The sequence below is a fragment of the Hemibagrus wyckioides genome, linkage group LG27 (genome assembly GCF_019097595.1).
Source record: "Hemibagrus wyckioides isolate EC202008001 linkage group LG27, SWU_Hwy_1.0, whole genome shotgun sequence".
Lineage (NCBI taxonomy): Eukaryota > Metazoa > Chordata > Actinopteri > Siluriformes > Bagridae > Hemibagrus > Hemibagrus wyckioides.
Genome location: NC_080736.1, coordinates 7,438,831 through 7,461,068, shown reverse-complemented (window position 1 = coordinate 7,461,068; position 22,238 = coordinate 7,438,831). Strand labels below are relative to the sequence as shown.

At 42.8% G+C, this 22,238-nt stretch overlaps 1 protein-coding gene across 1 annotated transcript in view; it reads right to left on the bottom strand.

Annotated features, from left to right (window-relative positions):
- Positions 1-420: 420 nt before the first annotated feature.
- Positions 421-22,238, bottom strand: part of glceb (glucuronic acid epimerase b) — an 83,984-nt gene continuing 62,166 nt past the window's right edge. Inside the window, exons 3-5 of the mRNA XM_058381910.1 lie at positions 15,017-15,528; positions 6,287-6,526; positions 421-4,740 (exon numbers count right to left, since the gene is read on the bottom strand). Of these exons, the coding sequence (XP_058237893.1) occupies positions 3,716-4,740; positions 6,287-6,526; positions 15,017-15,512 (1,761 nt within the window). The 5' untranslated portion in view covers positions 15,513-15,528 and the 3' untranslated portion in view covers positions 421-3,715. The remainder of the gene's footprint in view (positions 4,741-6,286; positions 6,527-15,016; positions 15,529-22,238) is intronic.

Below are 22,238 nucleotides of genomic sequence, written 5' to 3'. Positions count from 1 at the left end.
AATCTGTCATGAGGCGTCTCATCCGCAAAAATCCGCCTAACAAGCAGCGTGTAAAACCATCCAACAGTCTGCTCTGAGCTTCCGTATAACTGATAAACAGTTCAAGTGGTGGTATGTGCTGAGTAACTTGGCCGAAGGCAGAAAACTCTACTGTGTCTTGGCTGAGACTGGGGGACGAGAATGTTCTGCTACTGAGCTCGAGACATCTGTACTTCTGAGGACGGCGAGACGATCGGGTCAATCCCTCGCCCTGGAAAAAGTCTCGATTCTTAAAGCCAGGAGCTATGCCGCACTCACGAAAGGCTTCCGCACACTTTAATTTATTTTATTACACTAGCTTGAGCTAATTATTTATCTATAGATGAGAAATAATTTTAATGATATCTTTCTGATACCAAGACTTAAACTACATTCTCGGCCATTTATTTATTTATTTATTTATTTAAATAATAGTTTTGCTCTTTAAAAAAATAATTGCTCTCATGAATTATTGAAAATATTACATTTTCTCTTAAGAAAAAGACAAAACAAAAAACCTTTGGTAACAATATTTTCCAGTGAACAGGGCTAGATAAAACCTACATAAAGCCTATTAAACAAAAAAAAAAAATTAGACGCATCCTAAAATCTTAAAATAAAAACATCTGTCAGCGACTGCTTCGGATTCATTTCGGTGTCAAGACGACATGGCGATTCGTTCGACTTTTACGGACATGGAGTTGTTCTGAAGATGACTTTTATTCATCATTCATTCGTACCTTGTAGCCCAGAGTACTTCTGCTATGTCAGTGTTATAAAACGCTGTAGTGAAGTCAGGGTAATTATACATAACTGTCAATTATGGTGTTGCAAGATTTATAGCAATCTCATAAATTGTGAAAAAAACTTAAAATAAAATAATAATAATTAAAAAAAAAAAAGAAGAGTCATGTCAGTGCTATGGCATTCCCAGAAGGATGAATAAAAATCTAATAAAAATGTAGAATTGTACTCTGAGCTGCAAAGTCAACGTCAGTGCTTATGAAGATGTAACTTGAACTCAACAAAAATGTGCTACGTGACACTCCACCTGTTTGTTAGATCTTTAAGTAGGTTTATGAAGGCTTTATGTAGGTGTCGATCAGCCCTATATTCACTGCCTTTAAGTAAAGTTACCAAAACTGGAATAGTATAGCTTATGAGAATTCTCCTCTGCTCCAATGAACCGATTCAGTGCAGCCTGCGGTGTGATGTACACACAACATACTTCACATATACATGAAGTATGGAGTCAAGCCAGATGTTCTTGCCAATCTGTATTCCCGAGGGTATTCATTCGGCTCATGTCTTTGAGACAAGCTAATGGTTTAAAGAAAGTGGGCAAAAAAATAAAAATAAAAAGGGAAATGGGTCAAGATTACAATGCTGCAATCAATAATCCATACAATTTGGCATTACACGTCCAATTCAAACCTAGTGTTATGAGAGGGCTGAGCAGAAACTAAATAAATAGTTGAAATTGTTTCAAGACCACAGACACATGTGAAATGCCCAGTTTACACAAAAGGAACATAATGATGCGGTCACTCCTAGGATGCGAGTGTTCAGACTGTTGGGATTTGGATCGGTTTTTATGAAGACGTTTTGTCCTACAGCTTTTAGCGTTTGGTTAGGATGCTGGGGAATGACAGCAAATGGTCGATCATGCTACTGAAATGTTTCTGCAGAACTGCGGAGTCGACAGTAAACTGTTCTCAGTCCCCCCCTGCCCCGGAGGAGCGCTGGGAAATTCATTGGCTCACGTTGCTGCTACATGCGGTTCACAATCAACCAAAACTGTCGTGGATTTAAGACTCAATCAAGTTCAACATTCAGAAGATTATGCCTGGCTAGTACTAAGAAACATATATGGACTTGTTTACAATTTCTAAAAATCATTTTATGTCGTTTTTGTTAGAAGGCCAGCATTAACTATTTCTCTGGCCTAATACATGTTCTCCATTAAGGCTTCATATTGGTTCCTGTCTGCCTTTTGGCAAGCTTCCGAAAAAGGCAGGTTTGATTGTTGTGCACTTCATAATCCATTCTAACTTCTTACCTATGATTTATACTTTATACCAAATACAAAAGATTTCTTGTATTTGGATGACACAGAAAGTAATCTCCGAAATTCGGACACTTCCGTTTCGCTGCCAGACGTAGCGGTCAATGTAGCCTACAAGGAAATAAACATGAACTCTCCTCTTCCTGATGCACACAACTGATATAAAAATATTCTAGTGTTAACGATCAGACAATGTCTTATTAAAGTATTCGTATGAAATTGAATCAAATCCCATCACATTGTCCCTAACTTTTTGTATTTGGCAAAGTTCTCATTAGACAAATATACACTATATGGCCAAAGGTTCATGAACATCTGACCATGACACCCATAGGTGAGTCTTCCCTGAACTGCTACCACAAATTCTGAAGCACATTATTGTATAATTACTATTTCTCTTGACTGGAATGAAGAGGCCAGAACCTGTTCCCCTGAGCACAAAGAACTCAAGTGTCCTGCATGGAGCTCTGACCTCAACTCCACCGAACACCTTTGGGATGAATTGTTACCCTGCACCCCAGACCTTCTCAGCCAGAATCTCAGTGCCTGAGCTCACAAATCCCCACCGCCACGCTCCAAAATATAGTAGGATGTTCAGTAGGCACATACGAGTGTGATAGTTCAGGTGTCCACATACATTTGGCCATATAGCATATCGCAGACTGCATTATTTCGGAAATTCAACTGTTGAGTGTCTTTGTTCAGACAAATCAATACTTTATCATATTACTGGTGCCTTGTCAGCCTAAATAGTATAATAATTCTCAACAGGTTGCATGAGACTAAGAACCCATGAGACTCACTTGGCCTGGCTCTAGGATCAATCCTTGAGTATCTTTATATTACTTGAATAAGCTCTGCCATTCCAAATACACCAACATTTCAGAAGCATTCAGCCCAAACCCAAATTTTTTGAGAACGTAAATGTAGTGACAAGGTTTTCCCCATCTTTACCAAACACCCCAAGAGTAGTGGAACACTCTGGTAGGGTTGGAAGGACACTAATTTAACTGTGGGGCCTGAGGAGGTCTGTTACTGAGCTAAGAACTATGTCTCTTGTCAGAGCTTAGCTCATATCGCAGAGACGACAAACTGTTGGAAGCATTTCCCAGGTTATCTTTCCTTTCGACCAAAAAGACTTTAATTACTTATAGTGAGGATGCCTGATGAGGCATGGAGGTTGTATTTTCCCCAATTATTATTATTATTATTATTATTATTATTATTAAGATTGACGTCTAGACAAGTATCGAGTGAATTTTGGAAGAAAGTTGTGATAATCACCGTGATATCCCCACGTCCACGTGTGTGCGAGCATATCTAATCGTGCTGGATACCTCAACGGCAGATTTAAGTCAAGCAAATCCCCACCCCAATTCAACCATACACGCTTTTGCCATAAACATTGCATTTGTACTTAATTAGAGCCTCCAGCACAGATTAGTTTCAAGCCCCCAAAAAAACCCGAGAGGTTAGCCATGGCTAATGGCTGGAAACTGCAGCAGGATTCAGCTAGACCACTCTGGGCTTTACCCTCAGTTCTTACTCCATGGGCTAACACAGCTTCCCCTCAGGGAGTGAGGTGTTGTATGCCAAGTGACGGCGGGTATTTGTCCTCCATTGCCTGCAGCTCTAGTTGTGCTTAGCTCGTCCTCCTTTCATGTAGCTTTTCCAGCGCTTGGCGACGTCCCTGAAGATCGGTGAATCATCGATGGAAGCCAAGAGCTGCAACTGATTGATGTGCGTAGTGTGGTAGTCCCATCGTGCCAGGTTGGGTGCTGTGCCTAGCATGAAATGGCGTAGATCATAAATGGTGCCCGAACCAGTGTCATAAAGTGGCACCATGGCCTTAAGCGATTCCATGCCCTTGGCATATAGTCTTGCTGCTTCACGTCCGTCCCTTTCACTTGCTGTCTGTGCCAGGTCATAGAGCCCGATTAGAGAGTAGATAAAGCCGTTGAGGACAAATGAACTTGGTGTGGTTGGATACTCTTCGTACCAATCATACTTGTTCATGAAGACGGCTTTGACACCATGTTTCTCGGATGGCACCTTATAAGGACCTGTGGCACGCAGAGCTGCTTTCAGGTATGTCTCATCCTTGGTGAGTAGATACGCCCTTACCAGGGTAGACATGGCCTGGCCTTGTGCCATTGCTGAGTACCAGCCAGGCTCTAAGGGTCGAAAGCCTTCACCCAGCTTGCGGGTGACCATAATAGGCCAGCCGCCGCGTTCATCTTGGTTCTTCACCAGCCAATCACTGGCAGCGAAGAAGGCAGCCATGTGGGCCGTAGTGGAGATAGACACGTTGTCGATGGCACCTCGACCATGCAAAACCATTTTGACCACGCGCCGCGGCATGGTCTTGGTTGCTTTGACGGCCTTGGTGTTGGATAGGCCAATGCCTTTGCGCAGATCGGTGAGGAGGTCCCGAGTCACTGTGGTCCAGGCTGAACGAGGCCCGATGCCATAGGTGATGGTGCGGTCTTTAAAGGCAATGAGCTGACTGGTAGTGATGTAGTGGATCACAAACGGAGGCCCCTTCTCTGTCGTTTCCAGTACGACAGACACGCTGCCATTGGAGGCGAATTTCAGGTCAAAAGAGATGATGAAATCCTTTGTGTTGCCAAGAGACAGAGAGATGCCCTCAGAGTTCTCTGTAGAATCAAAGAGTAAAGCAAAGATGTTAATGAATTCTGCCTTTATTTTAAAGTCAGTTTCTAGCTTATTTTGTGGAAAAAAGGATACAAATAGGTAAATGTGTGCACACACTCCTGCACTTTAATTGTATCGGAATGAAGTGCTGATGGTGCAGGGTTCACATGTGTCATTGCTCCAAGTAGCTAATTAGACAGAGAGGCAGAACCGAGAGTGAAAAAGAAGACTTGGCCAAGATCCTAATATGACAGGGGAAAAAAATTACTCTGCGGGAAAACACTACTGGTACAGGAGATTCTCGTTGGCCAAGCCTCAATCAGTCTGTGCCATCTCTCCTTAACTGGCCTGAAGAATTGCACATTCAAAACTTTGTCCAAAAATTCATCTCTCTCTATTAAGCATGATTTAGACTAAAGCATCTGTTCTTGCCCGCTGTTTCTTTCTCCCGTAACGGGCAATGAATATTTAAAAAGAAAGACGAGGATTAGACTTTCTTGAGATAGGCAGGGGAGCCGATAAGAGACAGAAACAGAGTACGAAAAAATAACCTGGAAAGACCAAGAGAAATAAAACTTCAGGGAGAAACTGGACAATCAGCCTCACAGTGTTTATTTGTGTTGCACTCATATGGCCATTACTTAAGGCAATAAATAGAGTAAATGGATCTGTACCACTCTCGTCTGATTAGCTCCTAGTCAATAATAGATGAGTGGAGACTACAGACAGTGGCAGAGTAAATAAGTGAGGAGAGTGCAGGTGATGTGAGGGACTCAAAAGAAAGTGCAAGAGTCACTAAAACAAACAAAGAGTGAGCAGAAAATAAGTGAAAAAGCAAAGACAAAGGATAAATATCTAATGCTAGGGTGCTAGAGCCAGTGCATCCCAGTAGGCTTTGCACAAATCAATGCTCTAGGTGATGACACCAATTACAGGCCGCCTGCGCAATAGCCTGGCTAATTCTAACGGCTATTGATTGCGCCAGTGCTAAAAAGCCACACTGTATTATTAACAACAAAATACATATTGCTGGCCAGAGGGCTGCTGCCTCCAGAGGTTCTGCCTGGTGGCTAGCTTTGTGTGTGCTTGCCTTAATAGGGTACAGATATTGATTTTGTGGAAAAGACTGTGTGATGCAATGCAAAGCTGCTGATTGGAGAATTAAATGAGGACAAGAATGAAAGAGGATCAGCATGAGGAATTAGAAACAGGAAGAGGAAGATAGGATGATGAGAGGATGAGCACTGAGTTTATGGAAGACTGGAGGCTTGGGCTGGATGATAATGGTTATAATGAAACTCACAATTAGGCTCAAATAAATACGGCATCATGGTATGCAACAAACAGATGGTTTCAAATATGGGGGGGAAAAAAGTATTTTTTTCTTAATTAAGTGAATGCGGAATTCTCCTTCATAATTAGGATAGATGGTTTGTGGAAATGAAAAGGAAACAGAATGAGGAGAATCTGACAAGCATTGTGGTTTTCAGGCAAGAGGAAAGAAAAGGTGGAAATCTAAAGAAAAAGGAAGGTCCCCTGTGTCAGTACCTGGAGCGTTAAACAGGCGGACGGTGGAGGCACGGGTCTTGTCGTAGCTTGTGGTGAGAGTGCAGCCCTTGGGGACGCTCCATGCGTTGGGCTTGCTGTTGTGCTCCTCAGCCGTGTCATACACCTCCACGTGGGGTGCTCGCTCCGTCAGGTTCTTACTGAAGTGACTCAGACCATACTGCGCTATCTGAATGGCATAGAAATAACCCTGAGGTCCCCATTGTGTTGAGAGAGGCACTCCTGGAGAACAGGGAGAGAGAGAGAGAGAGAGAGAACAGGGACAAAGTTATAGATTCCGCTACAACTGCAAAATGCTGTTACAAATGCTGTTATAAGGGTGTTGGTAGCTCAAGGCTCTGGGCTGTTGATTAAGCCCCAGAACCACCAAGCTGCCTTCGTTGGGCCCTTGAGCAAGGCCCTCAACCCCCTTGCTTCAGGGGCACTGCATCATGGCTGACCCTGTGCTCTGGATGCGCTCCAAGGATGGGATATGCGAAGAAAGAATTTCACTCTGCAGTTATGACTTGCTTATTTAAAATAGTACAGACCTACGGGTTTTAATCTTACAACAACTTAGTCACTCCACAGCCACTAACAATGACATGCACAATAGTCACAACATACACTTGTTACCATCAGGTTTTTGGAACAGGTTCCACCCCTGGTCCTGGAGAGACTCTTATTATGCCAATTTTTGTGTTTTCCTGCTACCAACACACCTGATTCGGCTAATCAGCTCTCCCTAAGCTGAAGTGCACATGCAGTTTGAGACTTATCCAAAAATAAATAAATAAATTAAATACTGTAACCTGGTACAAGACACGCACATACACCAATCAGACATAACTTTATGACCACCTGCCTAATATCGTGTTGGTCCCCTTTTTGCTGCCAAAACAGCCCTGACCCATCATGCATGTGTATTCTGACACCTTTCTATTAGAACCAGCATTAACTTCTTCAGCAATTTGAGCAACAGTAGCTCGTCTGTTGGATCGGATCACACGGGCCAGCCTTCGCTCCTCACGTGCATCAATGAGCCTTGGCCGTCCATGACCCTGTCGCTGGTTCACCACTGTTCCTTACTTGGACCACTTTTGATAGACACTGACCACTGACCGGGAACACCCCACAAGAGCTGTAGTTTTGGAGATGCTCTGATCCAGTCGTCTAGCCATCACAATTTGGCCCTTCATTCAAATCCTTACGCTTGCCCATTTTTCCTGCTTCTAACACATCAACTTTGAGGACAAAATGTTCACATGCTGCCTAATATATCCCACACACTAACAGGTGCCATGATGAGGAGATAATCAGTGTTATTCATGTCACCTGCTCATAATGTTATGGCTGATCAGTGGATATATTATATGGCTACACCTTGCTATAACACTATGATGCGCTTTCTGAGAAACTCATTCCAGATTTAATTCTCCACTCCTCTTCTCAACAGATTTTCAAACTTTTCAACACCAAGGTCAGTGCAAATCAAGTTCTTCCACTCTAACCTTGACCTTCCACTCAAACCATGTGTCCATGTACCCTGCTTTTGTGCACAGGGGCATTATGCTTAGATCCCTTAATTCCAGTGGAAGGAAACTAGAGCAGGATACAGAGACTTACAGTCAACATCTGACATTGTGGCAACAGAAGATCCATGTACTGTATGGGCGTACTGGATGGTCAGAGGTCCACAAAGGTCATCTCTTTCATCAATATTTAAAAGCACTTAAGGTGGTTGCAATGTGAACTAACTTTGACTCTATGTTTGTACAGTTTTGTAACTTTTTTTTCTTACCAGGAGAGAAACTGTATTTGAAATTCGACTACAGTCTCTTTTCTAGCGGTATATGCCTTACCACTAAGCGAGGCACAATGATGAGGGTTGAAAGGTCATTGTCAATAACGGATGGATTCTTCTCCTAGCGTTAGAGGTCTGTTCTACAGCCACGGCTGCCAAAATGTGCAGCTCAATAACTAACCAAAGGCAAGACACAGCTGCTTACGCCTCTACAGTATAACTGTTTCAGGCATGTTCACACACACACACACACACACCCCATACTATCTGTGTGAGGACTTTCCATTGACACGGACATTATTAATTAAAACCTGACCTTGCTTTTAACTTTAATAGTTTAAATAAAAGCTCCAGGTTTGTACATGATATCCACCCATAAACTAATATAGTTTCATTCTCCTGTTCTTTTGGAGACATTTGGTTTCCACTAACACGCATGCCTACACACACACACACACACACACACACACACACAGCAGAGGAGAGGGACGGAGATAAATAGATCAAACCACAAGAAAACACAAATGCCCTAATGAGATCCACTGCATTCCTCTAGGCCATTTTCCAAGGAGTGTACACACACACACACACACACACTTGTAAGTGGGACCCGCATTAGGAGTTAAATGGAGGCCTCAGAAACAGTGTCTGGCCTAGATTCTATTCAGAGCCCAGAGTTTGTCTGGAGCAGAGGAGGAGAATCAGAATCTCTCTCATATGCTTTTATACAGTACATCCTGCTTTTCTCTCTCTCTCTCTCTCTCTCTCTCTCTCTCTTTTCCATATTATTCTCATTATCCACCCCTCCTTTCCCTCCATTCGGCTTCTCCTGCTCATTTAGCACAGCCTGGAGTGTGTGTCCTGTCCTGCATCAGCGCTGCAGCACAGGAATACTTGTTATTAGCTCTACATGAAGAAGAGTAACACCCATCATGTAGGAAATAACAGCTGGAACATCTCCATGCAGAGGTCACTGAGACCAATCAACACATGAATGTATACACACACACACAGTCCTTATCCTTTTTTCTCATCTCCCATTTCATACACACCCACGCACACTCCCTGTCTTCTTTTCTCTTGTCTTCTGTTTCATACAAACCCCACTGTATGCACACACACACACACCCCCTGTGTCTCTCAAATTTCAAAAGAAAAACCTGCCCACACCCTGCTCTATTTTTTCCTCGACTTTCTGCTCCCAACTTCCATAAAAGCGTTAGTTAGGCAAAATAAATACTAAACCACTGAATTCCTTCATTTTCTTCGCTTGAATCAGTTGAAGTGAAGTGCCGATGACACGTACCTCCGTTCCTCTTCACATCCAATGCATATGCTCTGAGAACGTACTTCTCTAAACAGTCTCTTCACAGAGGAGAGGAAAATCGTGAGGAACAGTTCGCAACCTTGAACAAGCCCCTCAAGGCCCTCCTCCTGCTCCCCAGTGCAGTAATTAATAAGGCAGAGCTCCTTAAAACTCACAGCAGATCCATGAGGGGTTCCTGGAGCCCACAGCCTCGCCTGTGAGTAATGGACAGGGGCTGGGTGGTACGGGAAAACATGCCGACGTCCTCGCAGAACCGGCCAGGGACGAAATGAGAGCGGTGAAGTAATTCACACTCCATCAGTTTCACCCTGCCGTCGGATTTATCTCCATTTAGAGACGACCCAATTTCTCTATTGAACACAAAAGATTACACTACAGTCCTGCCCCTTCAATATAGCGGTGTGAAGAGGAGAAAGCTTAGCCATTTACCATTCTGAATGCACCAATGGAAATTTGCTGACAGAAATGTGAATGAATAATAGTCGGACGGCTCGAAAATGGTTTCATTGTGAATTGCAGATGAATGACAAAGTGAACGCTGCCAAAAAACGCGCCCCATTTCAGCAATTTTCCCTCCAACACTGCGGTATGAATATCACACCTTCAAGCTATAAGCGGTTTTTATTTGCCTCGTCCACTGGTTCTCCATTCCAGTCTCGGAGTCTCGCTGCCCCGAAGAGGTTCACATCTTCTCTAATCCCAGCACACCTGAAGCTCTAGAACGGTCAGAAATACTAAAATGATTTCACATACAAATGTATTTCAATGCAAATCAGGTTATAAGCAGCCTATAACGAGTCAGCCACAGTTATTACATCGCCAAACTGAATTGTATTAATGTAGATGATCAGATTTTACATTATTACAGAAGTGTTATGCTTCCATCATAACCATATAACAGTCAACAGAATATTTTGTGTTTACATTTACAGCATTTGGCAGACATCTTTATCTAATGAGATCTCATTTTATACAACTGAGCAATTGAGGATTAAGGGCCTTGCTCAAAGGCCCAACAGTGGCAACTCGGTGGACCTCACAACCTTCTGATCCGTAGTCCAACACCTTACATATGTTGGGAAAATAACTATATATTGCCAAAGGTTTTGGGATGTCTGCCTTTACATACACAGGAATGTAATATGGAGTTGGCCCGCCCTTTACAGCTATAACAGCTTCAACAAGCTTTCCACAAGGTTTAGGAGTGTGTTAATGGGAATTTCTGACCATTCCTCTAGAAGCGCATTTGTGAGGTCAGGCACTGATGTTGGACGAGAAGGCCTGGCTCACAGTCTCCGCTCTAATTCATCCAAAAGGTGTTCTATCGGGTTGAGGTCAGGACTCTGTGCAGGCCAGTCAAGTTCCTTCACACCAAACTCACTCATCCATGTCTTTATGGACCTTGCTTTGTGCACTGGTGTGCAGTCATGTTGGAACAGGAAGGGGTCATCCCCAAACTGTTCCCACAAAGATGGGAGCATAAAATTGTCCAAAATGTCTTGGTATGCTGAAGATTTAAGAGTTCATTTCACTGGAACTAAGGGGCCAAGCGCAACCCCTGAATTCAATGATTTGGAGGGGTGTCCCAAAACTTTTGGCAGTATAGTGTAGCTTCTCATTTTTTTTTTATATTAATTTGGAAAACTAACACACACACTTTCGTGATGGACTGTTGTTTGTTCATATGCACATCAATCAGAAATAAAATTTTAACTTCCCCCAAAAGTCCTAAAGACATACTAACTGTAGCGCTAGAGCATCATGGAGTATCTGATTGCAAACAGAACTGATTACGCTGATTGATTCATTACACTGCCACAGCTATGCAAGAACATTATCAAACTGTGTGCCCCCCCAAGACTGGGCATGCCGGTCTAGACGAAATTAAAAATTAAATAAAGACATTTCTACGTATTTCGGTGAAATCTGTTTCTTTAGAGGTGTCACAGGCAGAAAAGTAGAATTTTTCCACTCAAAAAGCTACTGTTGGGTTTGAGTTAGTGTGACTCACTGGAAAGCTGAGCGTATTATTGCCTGATCATTTTTATTTATTTCTTTCCTTGGCAATAAAGCGTGATTAGCTTGTAGCTACAAACGCGAACCTGAATATGATGCCGTTTAATGACAATATTTTAGAGGAATAGCGTACGGCGTGGAGAGACGCCAGCATTAAAGGATAATGGATTAGTTAGCATTTTTGACAGCAACATAAACAGAAAGAGAAATCATTTTGAGTAGCTCTCAAGTAATTACTGTGCCAACAGCTCATCCACAGTAAAACAGGCTTCTGGAAAGCTGTAAATATTACAGCTGGTAGTCTGTGTGCTGCCCTGAAATACGGAAATGGGAGGAACGCAGTCGGGAAGCGGTCCGAACTGTACTCTGGCTTTAGGTTAGCTCTTTCTGCTTTCATCTGTAGGTGCATGTGGGTTGCGTGTACTGGGACTCAAGCTCCTGCAAACTGTAACAGGAAGGAGTAGGAGGCAGATGTGCCAGAGTGAAGGACAAAGCAGGAGTCAAACAGAGCTGCTCCTCCTCTTATTTGGCAACAATTCTGTACCTGTGTAAAAGAGGGAACAGTGTGCATGCAGAGAGAGAGAGAGAGAGAGAGAGAGAGAGAGAGAGAGAGAGAGAGAGAGAGAGAGAGAGAGAGAGAGAGAGAAAGAAAGAAAGAAAGAAAGAAAGAAAGAAAGAAAGAAAGAAAGAAACCCAAGGAAAATGGGAGAGAAAAAGTCTGAAAGCAAGAGAGAGAGACAGAGAGAGGCAGACAGACAGACTGTGAAAGAGAGAAAGTGTGCAAGTGAGAGAGAGAGGCAGACAGACAGATAGTGAAAGAGAAAAAGCATGAAAGAAAGAAAGAAAGAAAGAAAGAAAGAAGGACTAAAAAAGAGAGAAAGGAAACAGTGAGAATGAGAGAGAAAAAGAAAAAGAGTGACAGAGGGAGACAGACAGAGAGAGAAAGAGAGATTGTGAGAGACAGATCAAGAGAGAGAAAGAAAGAAAGAAAGAAAGAAAGAAAGACAAACACAGTGAGAGAACGAGAGACAATGAGAGAGAGACAATGAGAGAGAGACAGAGAGAAAGAGGGAAAAAAGAGAGCGAGAGACAGAGAGAGAGAGAGAGAGAGAGAGAGAGAGAGAGAGAGAGGAAAAGAGAGAAAAAGTGAGAGAGAGGGACAGAGAAAGAGAGAGAAAGAGAGAGATGTCCTAAAGAGTTGGCAGGAGATAAATGGAAGGGGAACTTCACTCTCAGAGCTCATTGACAGTGATGGAGCACAGTGACTGAGATGTCTGATTACACCACAGACGATGCCAAGGAGAAAAATGTGTTTCTTGGACAGAGTGATAGCCATGCCAAAGGACACGACTGAAGCAGCAAAGCAGACCAGCCGCTCTTCCTCTTCCCTCGACCCGACTCACCGCAGTGAAATGGAAGATGCATGTTCGTACAAGCACAAAAAGGTTCTCCATTAAGTTTGGGGTCACCACAATCAACTCCTGTAATCTAGTTGGATCAATCTCAGTTTAATTTGCTTAATGTGAGTCCATTGATGGTCCATTACTCATGAGAGGCTAGGGGTGGATTTACTTAAGCCTGCCTTCCCGGAAAACTCTTACCAAAGCTCTAGGGCTAAATGACTATTTATAGCCCACCAGCAACCTCGGGCCAGCTTTTCTCTTTATCCCTCTATCTCTACTTTTCTCACCTACACACCAGAATTAAGTGACACATCCATGGCTGGGGGAGATCTCATTCGCAGTCTTATACACAGAAACTAACAAACATGCACAAAGGATACGAAACTAAACAGAGGGAAAAGAAAATACAGGATGCTTCCAATGATTCATTTTCTACTCTCTTATAAATATATAAACGGTGCTTAACTTGATTAAACCAGACTGCTCTTGCAATGGCTTGATGTCTTTCATCGCGTTTCCTTGCACTTGCTCTTTTTAAAAGCTGGGCCTCGTGAGAGGAAACTAATACTTTTAGCCAGCAAGCATCTCTGGATCTCAGGTCAAAAACCTTCAATTTGATAGTTTCTTTGTTTCCCCGTCAGGATTTCAGTCACTCACCCACACAACGCTCTGGTTCTGGCTTTGTACGCTCCCTGAGAATATAGTATGAAATATTTTAAACCTTCGTATGTTATCAAACCTGAGTGTTATATTAACCCTCCATCCAAGCGTGTGTTAAAATAAGACGAGACAGAAATGTCCTGTGGAACAAGCTTTGTGATTGGAGGCAGTAGACGCTACAAAAGCTTGAACTAAGAATAGAACCGCCTACTTTACCATGAAAGGTGAGAAATTCTGGCACTGTAAATGTAGATATGGGAAAGACAGCAATTATTTATTACTTCTGTAGTAGAGGTGTGTGGGAGAGTTGTTTTCATTCCTGTAGGAATCCAGCCTAATTCTGTCTGCACCTGCAGTTAGCTTTGTTAGCATCCACTCCTAATATTTTCTAGTTTACATCGATCAGGCATAATATTATGACCATCTACCTAATATTGTGTCGGTCCCCCTTTTGCTGACAAAACCAGCCCTGACCCGTCATGCACTGTGTTCTATCAGAACCAGCATGAACTTCTTTAGCAATTTGAGCAACAGTAGCTCGTCTGTTGGATCGGATCACACGGCCCAGCCTTCGCTCCCCATGTGCATCCATGAGCCTTGGCCACCCATGAACCTGTCACCAGTTCACCACTGTCCCTTCCTTGGACCACTGTTGATAGATACTGACCAATGCAGACCAGGAACACCCCACAAGAGCTGCAGTTTTGGCTCTGATCCAGTCGTCTAGCCACCACAATTTGGCCCTTCATCAAACTCGCTCAAATCCTTACGCTTGGCCATTTTTCCTGCTTCTAACACATCAACTTTGAGGACAAAATGTTCACTTGCTGACTAATATATCCCACCCAGTAACAGGTGCCATGATGAGGAGATAAGTGTTATTCACTTCACCTCTCAGTGCTCATAATGTTATGCCTGATCGTTGTATATTATACAAGATATAAAGAAATAAGTCATTTGAAAGTGAAGCTACCCTAACCAGGATAAAGCAAGACACTGAAGATGAATCACAATATATGCACCCATGTGGTTTTAAGTGACTTCACTCAAGCACCAGATTCTTTTTTTAAAATTTTTTTTTTGGTCTAACTTGATATCCTAGTCTGCACATTTCTAGTTTGTAGTCCATTAGTCTGTTTTCAAGTACATTAGTCCACAAGAAAGGAAAGCAATCAGAGATTGAGTTTCCTGAGGCTTTATTTGAAAGCTCCTCAAAATAATAAGATTACTGCAGAAACTGTTCTCTGGTCTTCGTTTCAGGTGTTAATGGCATAAACCCAGAAGAAAATCTAAGTTAAAATAGTGGAATTAAATAGCTGTTTAAAGCAACACCAATATATTTGACTAACTAGCTGTTGATGAGGACATGGATGATGATCAAACCGCATGTAATATAACATGTTCTTCCTGTTGTTCATTGTGCACAGATCTTGTACTGATAACCTTCAAACTTTCTGCTCAGAGAGCAATGCTTCGGAAAATATGGCAGGCTATTTGAAAAAGCAATTAACACAATAACACACCTTCCACGCCACTGATGCACTTCACTCTGTCACGGACTTCCACATTGTACCCTTCGAAGGACATGAAGACTCCGCTGGGACGGTAAGCCTCCCTCTGGGCGTACACTTTGGAATAGCTGTGCGAGAACTCGAAGCGGTCATAGCCGTCATACTGGACCACTTTGCCGTACACCTCGAAGTATTTCTCCATCCAGCTGAAGGGCATGTAGACCTCGGTGCCCTCGCGCCTCCCTTTAATAGTGACCTCATCGTTGATGAGGCAGTCGATCTCCTCGTATCGGACTCCGCCTCCTACCACTGGCGGAGCCTCAGGGGGCTGGGCCTGCTGTTGAAGTCCGGCCACCCCGGGACTGGGCGGGGCTAAAGGGGGCCGGGGCAAGGAATGCAACACCTTCTCATTGGTGCACCTGTTCCACAGCACCACGGTGACGAGAGTGAGCAGGGCGCAGATCACGATCAGGGTCTTGTAGTGGACCCGGGAGGCCAGAAAACGCATTCTCACTCCTCCTCACCTAAAGAAAAAAAAAACACATACATTAAATAACAGCTAAAATCCATGAAAAGACACGTGATGGGTTTATCATCCGTCTCTTAAACATCTGAAAAGGTCCAGGATGGGTACATGTCAAAATTTGAAACTATAGAATACTCTGTAAGGTGTATTTGACTACAATGTTGGGAAAACATATTTCTTGAAAGTGCCTGGAATGATTGTAAAATGTAGAACCTGAATTTTTAGTGAAATTTGTTCTAAAAACCTTTAACTTCTTGTTCAGCCAGTTAGATAAGCACATTTAAAGTGTTCCAATAAGTGGACATAATTCATTCAATATTATGTAAATCACATTTACATAATATTAATGGTTTCAAACTAAATAAAACCTCCGCATTTGAATGTTTAAAAGGCATGTATTTTTAGTTCAGACTATTGATTTTTATTTCTGGCCAGGCAAATGAAATTCCACCGAGATAAAGGGAGGGAAAAAGCCTCCTTCTGCTGACTGGCACTGCTTGCTTAATCTTTATTGGTGCAAACACAGACTACATCTTTGTTTTACTGAAAAACACCAAAGTAGACCGAGCTCTGTAAACTGGCCATGGCAGTGCCACTCTTGATGTGTACATGTTATTTAAAATGCATTTCAGAATCTTAAAAATAATAATAATAATAATAATAATAATAATAATAATACTAATAAATAGCATGTTTTTAAAATAGTCCAACATCCACACACACTGGCAATCAGGAATTTGGACAGACAATATGATATATATCTACATCATATTAAGCATAGTTTAAAAAGGTCTAATCAATATCAGTCTTTGCTGCATAAATACTCAATGAATGAGCCCTGAGAGGAAAAAAAAAATTCAATATCTGCCCACCATCTTAGCATACGCCTCCAGAGCGCCGAGCTCCCGACAGCATACTGAGCAGTTTACCTTGTCTGAGTGTGGAGCAGCCGCCAGCGATGGGGAGTTATTATTCTGTTTGCTAAAATGTCTTTTGCGAAAGAGCAATCTGTTGCACCAAAAGCAGACTGCAGCATCAGACACTAGTGGCGTCTCACCAGAGACCAAATTATAGTGGCTGGATATACACCAGGTCAAAGTCACCTAAGGGTGTCCTGCAGCTCTCGCACGCGTCACTGAGAGACGGGTCTAAATGGCGAGACAAACAGCACAGCAGATGCAATTCCAGTTGCTCCATATTCATCGGCTTTTTCATGCTGACAGACCGCAGCTCTTGTTCTGATTTGAGCGTGGCCTGTTATTCGAACCAAGCGGCAAACAATGCCAATCAGCAGAGGCGGATTTTCCCGCCCATCATCTCCATGGCATTTCGTTTGCCTGGCTAGGAATAAAAATCAATGGCCTGAACTCCCACCACTGCTAATTACTGAGCTTGCTCCGGCAGAGCAGACACACCGGCAACAAAGGCATGACCGTGAAAATCGTTATGACACTGCACCTGTGTGTGGGCTAAATCAAGCCTAAGGTGAGGAGCCAAGGAACGAGCATCAATCACAAAACCGGCTCGATCCATCTAGCCAAACAACGTGCTCTGTACACACTAAATTAAACTGATTGACCTGGGAGGCTTAGCAAAGGACTGACTGAGGATTAACTGAGTGTAGAACAACAACAAGAAAGCATGGTCAGGGTTCGAGTTGTTGCACAGCACTGAATCTTTTAGAAATTCACAAGGGATTCGTACCCTGCTTCAAAACCACATCCTAAATGCACTCTGAACAGGTCTGTGCTCTACCAGCAGCCTGTCAGAGCTTAAAAACCATAAAATATTGCCTCATAAAAAAGGATCTCTCATATTTGGCAAAAAGACATTGCATATAGGGAAAATGAAAGATCAGTGCAGACAGAGCGATCCTTCACTCTCATTTCCACTCGGATTCTCTCCCCTCTCTCTAACCGCTGCTGAGGCTGCAAAGAAGCAGCCGAGCAAAAGCAAAAAGATAAGCAGCTCGTCTTCTTTCTGAAGAACTATAAATAATTTGATCTTTTCACAGCTTCCTCGGGAAAAGAGACAGAGTTCAGACTCCACCACTTTCACAAGCGGTAGGGGGGAGCCACTGCAAGTCATAGAGCGGCGGTGTGATGTCAGGCCAGGTCTTGATCACGAGGCCCTGTGGATGACATGGTCTCGACCGAATGGACGCAGATGTGCCCGGCGAAGGGAATCATTTGTATTCAGCCCTGCTAATATGCGAGGTATGGCTGAGCCCTGTGTAATCCACAGATCAGAAGCTACAGCGGTGTTACGTAGATGTAATCCCCTATTTGAACAAGCTGCATTGTGGAGAACAAACTAGAAAAGTTTCATACACTGAAACATGGAGTGAAGGGTCTTATTTAGGAATTATAGGTAATTAAAAGAGCGGAAAAGATCAAATAAATAAATAAAAATAAAATGGGTCAATATCTGTACAGTGGAAACAGATTCCTAAAATAGAATCCATTACATTGCAGGAAAGTTAGTAATATTTGGAATAGACCTAAGCTATATGAAAATATGGTCCTTTAATTTAAAAAATGTTATGCAAGGCATTACCTGAGAATCTAAAACCTACTTGTATATGAAGAAGCCATCTGCTATTTTTCCTGTAGTATCTTGACAAATATGTGATTTTACCTCCTTTACTTGTTCCTAACTGTTGCAAACCTATTGACAAAAAGCTCATTGGGTAACGATGTTTAGAAGCAAGTCTTCTTGTCAAGAACTGGTGCAGGATACAGGAAAACACAACCAACCAATCAAATCTCAACAATTTTAAATTAAACTCTTGCACGGTCACGGTTTTAAGATGTACCAGATGCTCCAGGGGTTGTGGGCAGGAGCATTTGAAGCAGAAGCTATAAATTACACAACTATACCTTTACATTGCTGAGGGTGCTGTAGATATTGTTAGAACTCGGAGAACACTGGACCATTATTTTCACAGTGACAAGAAAAGATTTTATCATCTAATAACTTCCACAATTCCTTTTCAACCCCCCTTGATCCCTGGTATATAACGATTAAGAACAGTTAAGTAATTAAACACATCTGTTTATTTTAATGTAGCACTACTGTTATGCCGGAAAATTATTGCCAAACCTCAGCAAAACTAAATATAACCATCATACACATCTTTAAATATGAAGTATAGAGTTCCATTGGAGACTTGAATGCACCCGAATCATTCATTATGCGCTCTCTGAGGCAGCCGCCAGTCCTCTCTTCAACCTCATCCGTCTTGATTCCCGCACTTCTCCTTCGTCTCACGATCCAGGGAGACTCGCATAGCCAGCGGTCCATCACCTTCCTCAAACCCTCTTTACTAATTTAGATCCAAGTCTAACATTTTCACAAGGCGATAAACAACCAATCCGTACCCCGCCACGGCTCCGCCACCCCCAGCTGTGCTCTTATTCTGGCACCCTGGGCTCTGGGAACACTGGGAGGTATTGTGGGCTGATAATGGCTGTCAGTAAGGGGGGATAGTATGAAGCTGGCACACAGGAAGTGGGAGAAGTGAATGCCTAGCTTTCAGTGCGGATGGCACCACCGGCCCCACAGATTTACTCCAGAGACTCCACGCCTGTCCCATCCACTTAAACCAGCAGCGTGCTCTCTATGCACCCAGAAATAATGCAAAGAGGGCTTGAGGCTAGAGCTATGAATACAGGCTTATGAATACTGGAGCTTGTACTGACAGCTCCATTGTTTTCAAGACCCAATCATGTAAAACGAGAGCTCTACGGCAATCAAACCCAATTTTGCTCAAGGGAATAAAAGATCTGGATAAGGACTCTATAATTAAAAAACTTTATAATACAGTGCAAGCTTGTATAAGAGTGGAGGCTGATTACTCATTCGTGATGCAAACGTTCTTCAGAAAAAATTAAGGGCGTTACAATGCTCACCAAGGAGAAACTATATCCAGCCATGCTGAATCCTAATACCACAGGGTGAACAAATTCAGCACTCATTTGTCTCAGGAGGCTGCAACTAGTCTCGAGGTGAAGCCAAGACCAAGATAGTCTAAGAACCTGGACTTTAACCAGAGACTGGCACTTAAAAATTCTCTCCCAGGACCCAGGAGAAAATGTGTCTAGTTTTGTGGCACAATTATTTGCAGCCTGCATGGCGATCTCTCCTGTCAGGACACAGCTCTTTGTCTAGAGGACATGTCCTGGAGTGCTGAGTTAGCATAAAGTTCTGATAGCTCTTACTTTTCCAAACCCTCTCTGGTATGTTAATGGTACAACACAGCTGCTCGCATTCCTGCAAAGGGCTGCAACTGTTGTTACTCTTGGCCTGAAAATAGACTGATTGCAAGCAAGATGGATTTTTATGGGTGGCACCGGATTATTAGCCAATTTCCTCGACTCTGAGGAGCATCGTGATTGGCTATGAACATGACTCTTCATCGCTTACCTGTGGGATGATTCATACTGCCAGTTTCTTGAACGCCTTCAGCTTGTGCCACTTAATAATCCTTTAGCAACATTAGACTCAAATTATATCCTTACTGCAAAGCCGCCGTAGTTGTATGTGGGAATGTCAGCTAGGATAATAACGTAAACATCTGAGAGAAAAGGTTGGGAACGTTACCTGAGAAAGTCAAAATAATATCATGGAGATTTATGCTGCACATATTTCTGGGGCATAGCACTTACAGCAAACGGCAAAATTAAGCCAAGATTAGTATGGGTACAGAGTGGTTACTGCTCCTGCTTTTAGCTTTACTGTGCTCACATTTTAAAAGCCCATTTATGACACTGATGGCACTGCTGCAGCTTCAGCCTAATTAACCAGACGCTAGTATTTTACACAATGCATAGCCATCTAGGACATCTGTTATAACTTTAATGCAATCGTCTCACAACAGTTTGGCTATTCGGCTAATTCCCATCCCTTTTATGCTTGTTTTTATACTAATTTGTCTCCAAAATTTAACATTAGCAGGGCCTTTTTTTTGCCTCAATGAGTTTCACACTACAATGATTTTCAAGTTGCTTGTATGTGAGATCAACATGATAAGGAATTTGGTGAGCTATGCTCTCAAGGTAAACGAATACTTATTACAGACAGTTTAGTCTTTCTAGAAGAAGAAACACCCTTTATTATCGTCACATACAATGATCAGGTATAACATTATGACCACTGAGAGGTGAAGTGAATAAGACTGATGATCTCATCATGGCACCTGTTAGTGAGTGGGATATATTAGGCAGCAAGTGAACATTTTGTCCTCAAAGTTGATGCGTTAGAAGCAGGAAAAAATGGGCAAGCGGAAGGATTTGAGCGAGTCTGATGAAGGGCCAAATTGTGATGGCTAGACGACTGGATCAGCGCATCTCTAAAACTGCAGCTCTTGTGGGGTGTTCCCAGTTTGCAGTGGTCAGTATCTATCAAAAGTGGTCCAAGGAAGGAATAGTGGTGAACCGGCGACAGGGTCATGGGTGACCAAGGCTCACTGATGCACGTGTGGAGTGAAGACGTGTGATCTAACAGATGAGCTACTGTTGCTCAAGTTAATGCTGGTTCACCTTCAAGGCAAGTGGTCATAATGTTACGCCTGACCGGTGTATACCTTACAGCACAGTGAAATTCTTCCTTCGCATATGCAAACTTTTTTTTTTTTTGTCTTGAAGGTCGGGGTCAGAGCACAGGGTCAGTCATTATGCAGCACCCCTGGGGGGCAACAGCTTGGAGGTGCAGGCATTGAACCCTGAGTTTCCAATCAACGACCCAGAGCCTTAACCACTTGAGTCACCACCACCCAACTCTTCATTTCTTCATCAGGATAATAAAGTGGTTAAGCTATTAATAGGAAATATTTTACTATTGGCTATTGAGTTAGATTGGCTTGGTTTGTTTTTACACAGCATGTAATAAAACAAACTACAAAGCAAAAAAAAAAAAATCGTCTGAGGGGAATATAGGGCTGAAAACATATTCATAAAAACCATCACATCATTTCATCTGAAATATCATGCTGTTGGGTGAATCTTATTCTCAATGCAAACGAGGCACACAAACAAAGTGCACTAAAACAGCACACTGGTGCAGGCTCAGTTCAAACAGACTAAACACTACGTATGTGAAACCATCACACACAATGAGTAGGAATGATGTGGCAGACTCCTGCTCCTAATTACATATATCGTCTGTTTTTCCAATATAGCTCTCTCCACTTAGACTGGATGTCTCACTACATTCTTCCTTCTTTTGTTGCCTGCAAGCACAACACGAAAGCTTCAGTCTACTCATGAGAATAAATTGACAGGAGCTTTAAGGCATTCATATTCTAATATTCCACTTGTCAAATATGCCTGGATGGAACACCGGTCACAAGCTGCTCCTGGCAGGCTTTTCACGGGTCATATTTTTTTTTTTTTTAGTCCAGAGCAGCCTGATCAGCCGAGTATGAAAACACACTCCAGCCGTGCTGTATGCCCTCGGAGCCAAATGCAGTCAGAGTGCTGGAGCTCAGGTGTGTCAGCACTAACTAAACCCCTGACATTTTCACTTCTCTTGCTCACCTCAGGAAGTGGATTGAGCCGAGTAAATCAGCTCCTCCGCTGCAGCTCTGAGGCTCGTTATCACTCAAACCAGGCAGAGGCCAGATGAGGCAACGAGTGTCAAGCTAAACGGAGAAAAAGCCAAACACATTACTATTTTGAGAGTATCGGCAGCCTTGTTTATAATAGATCA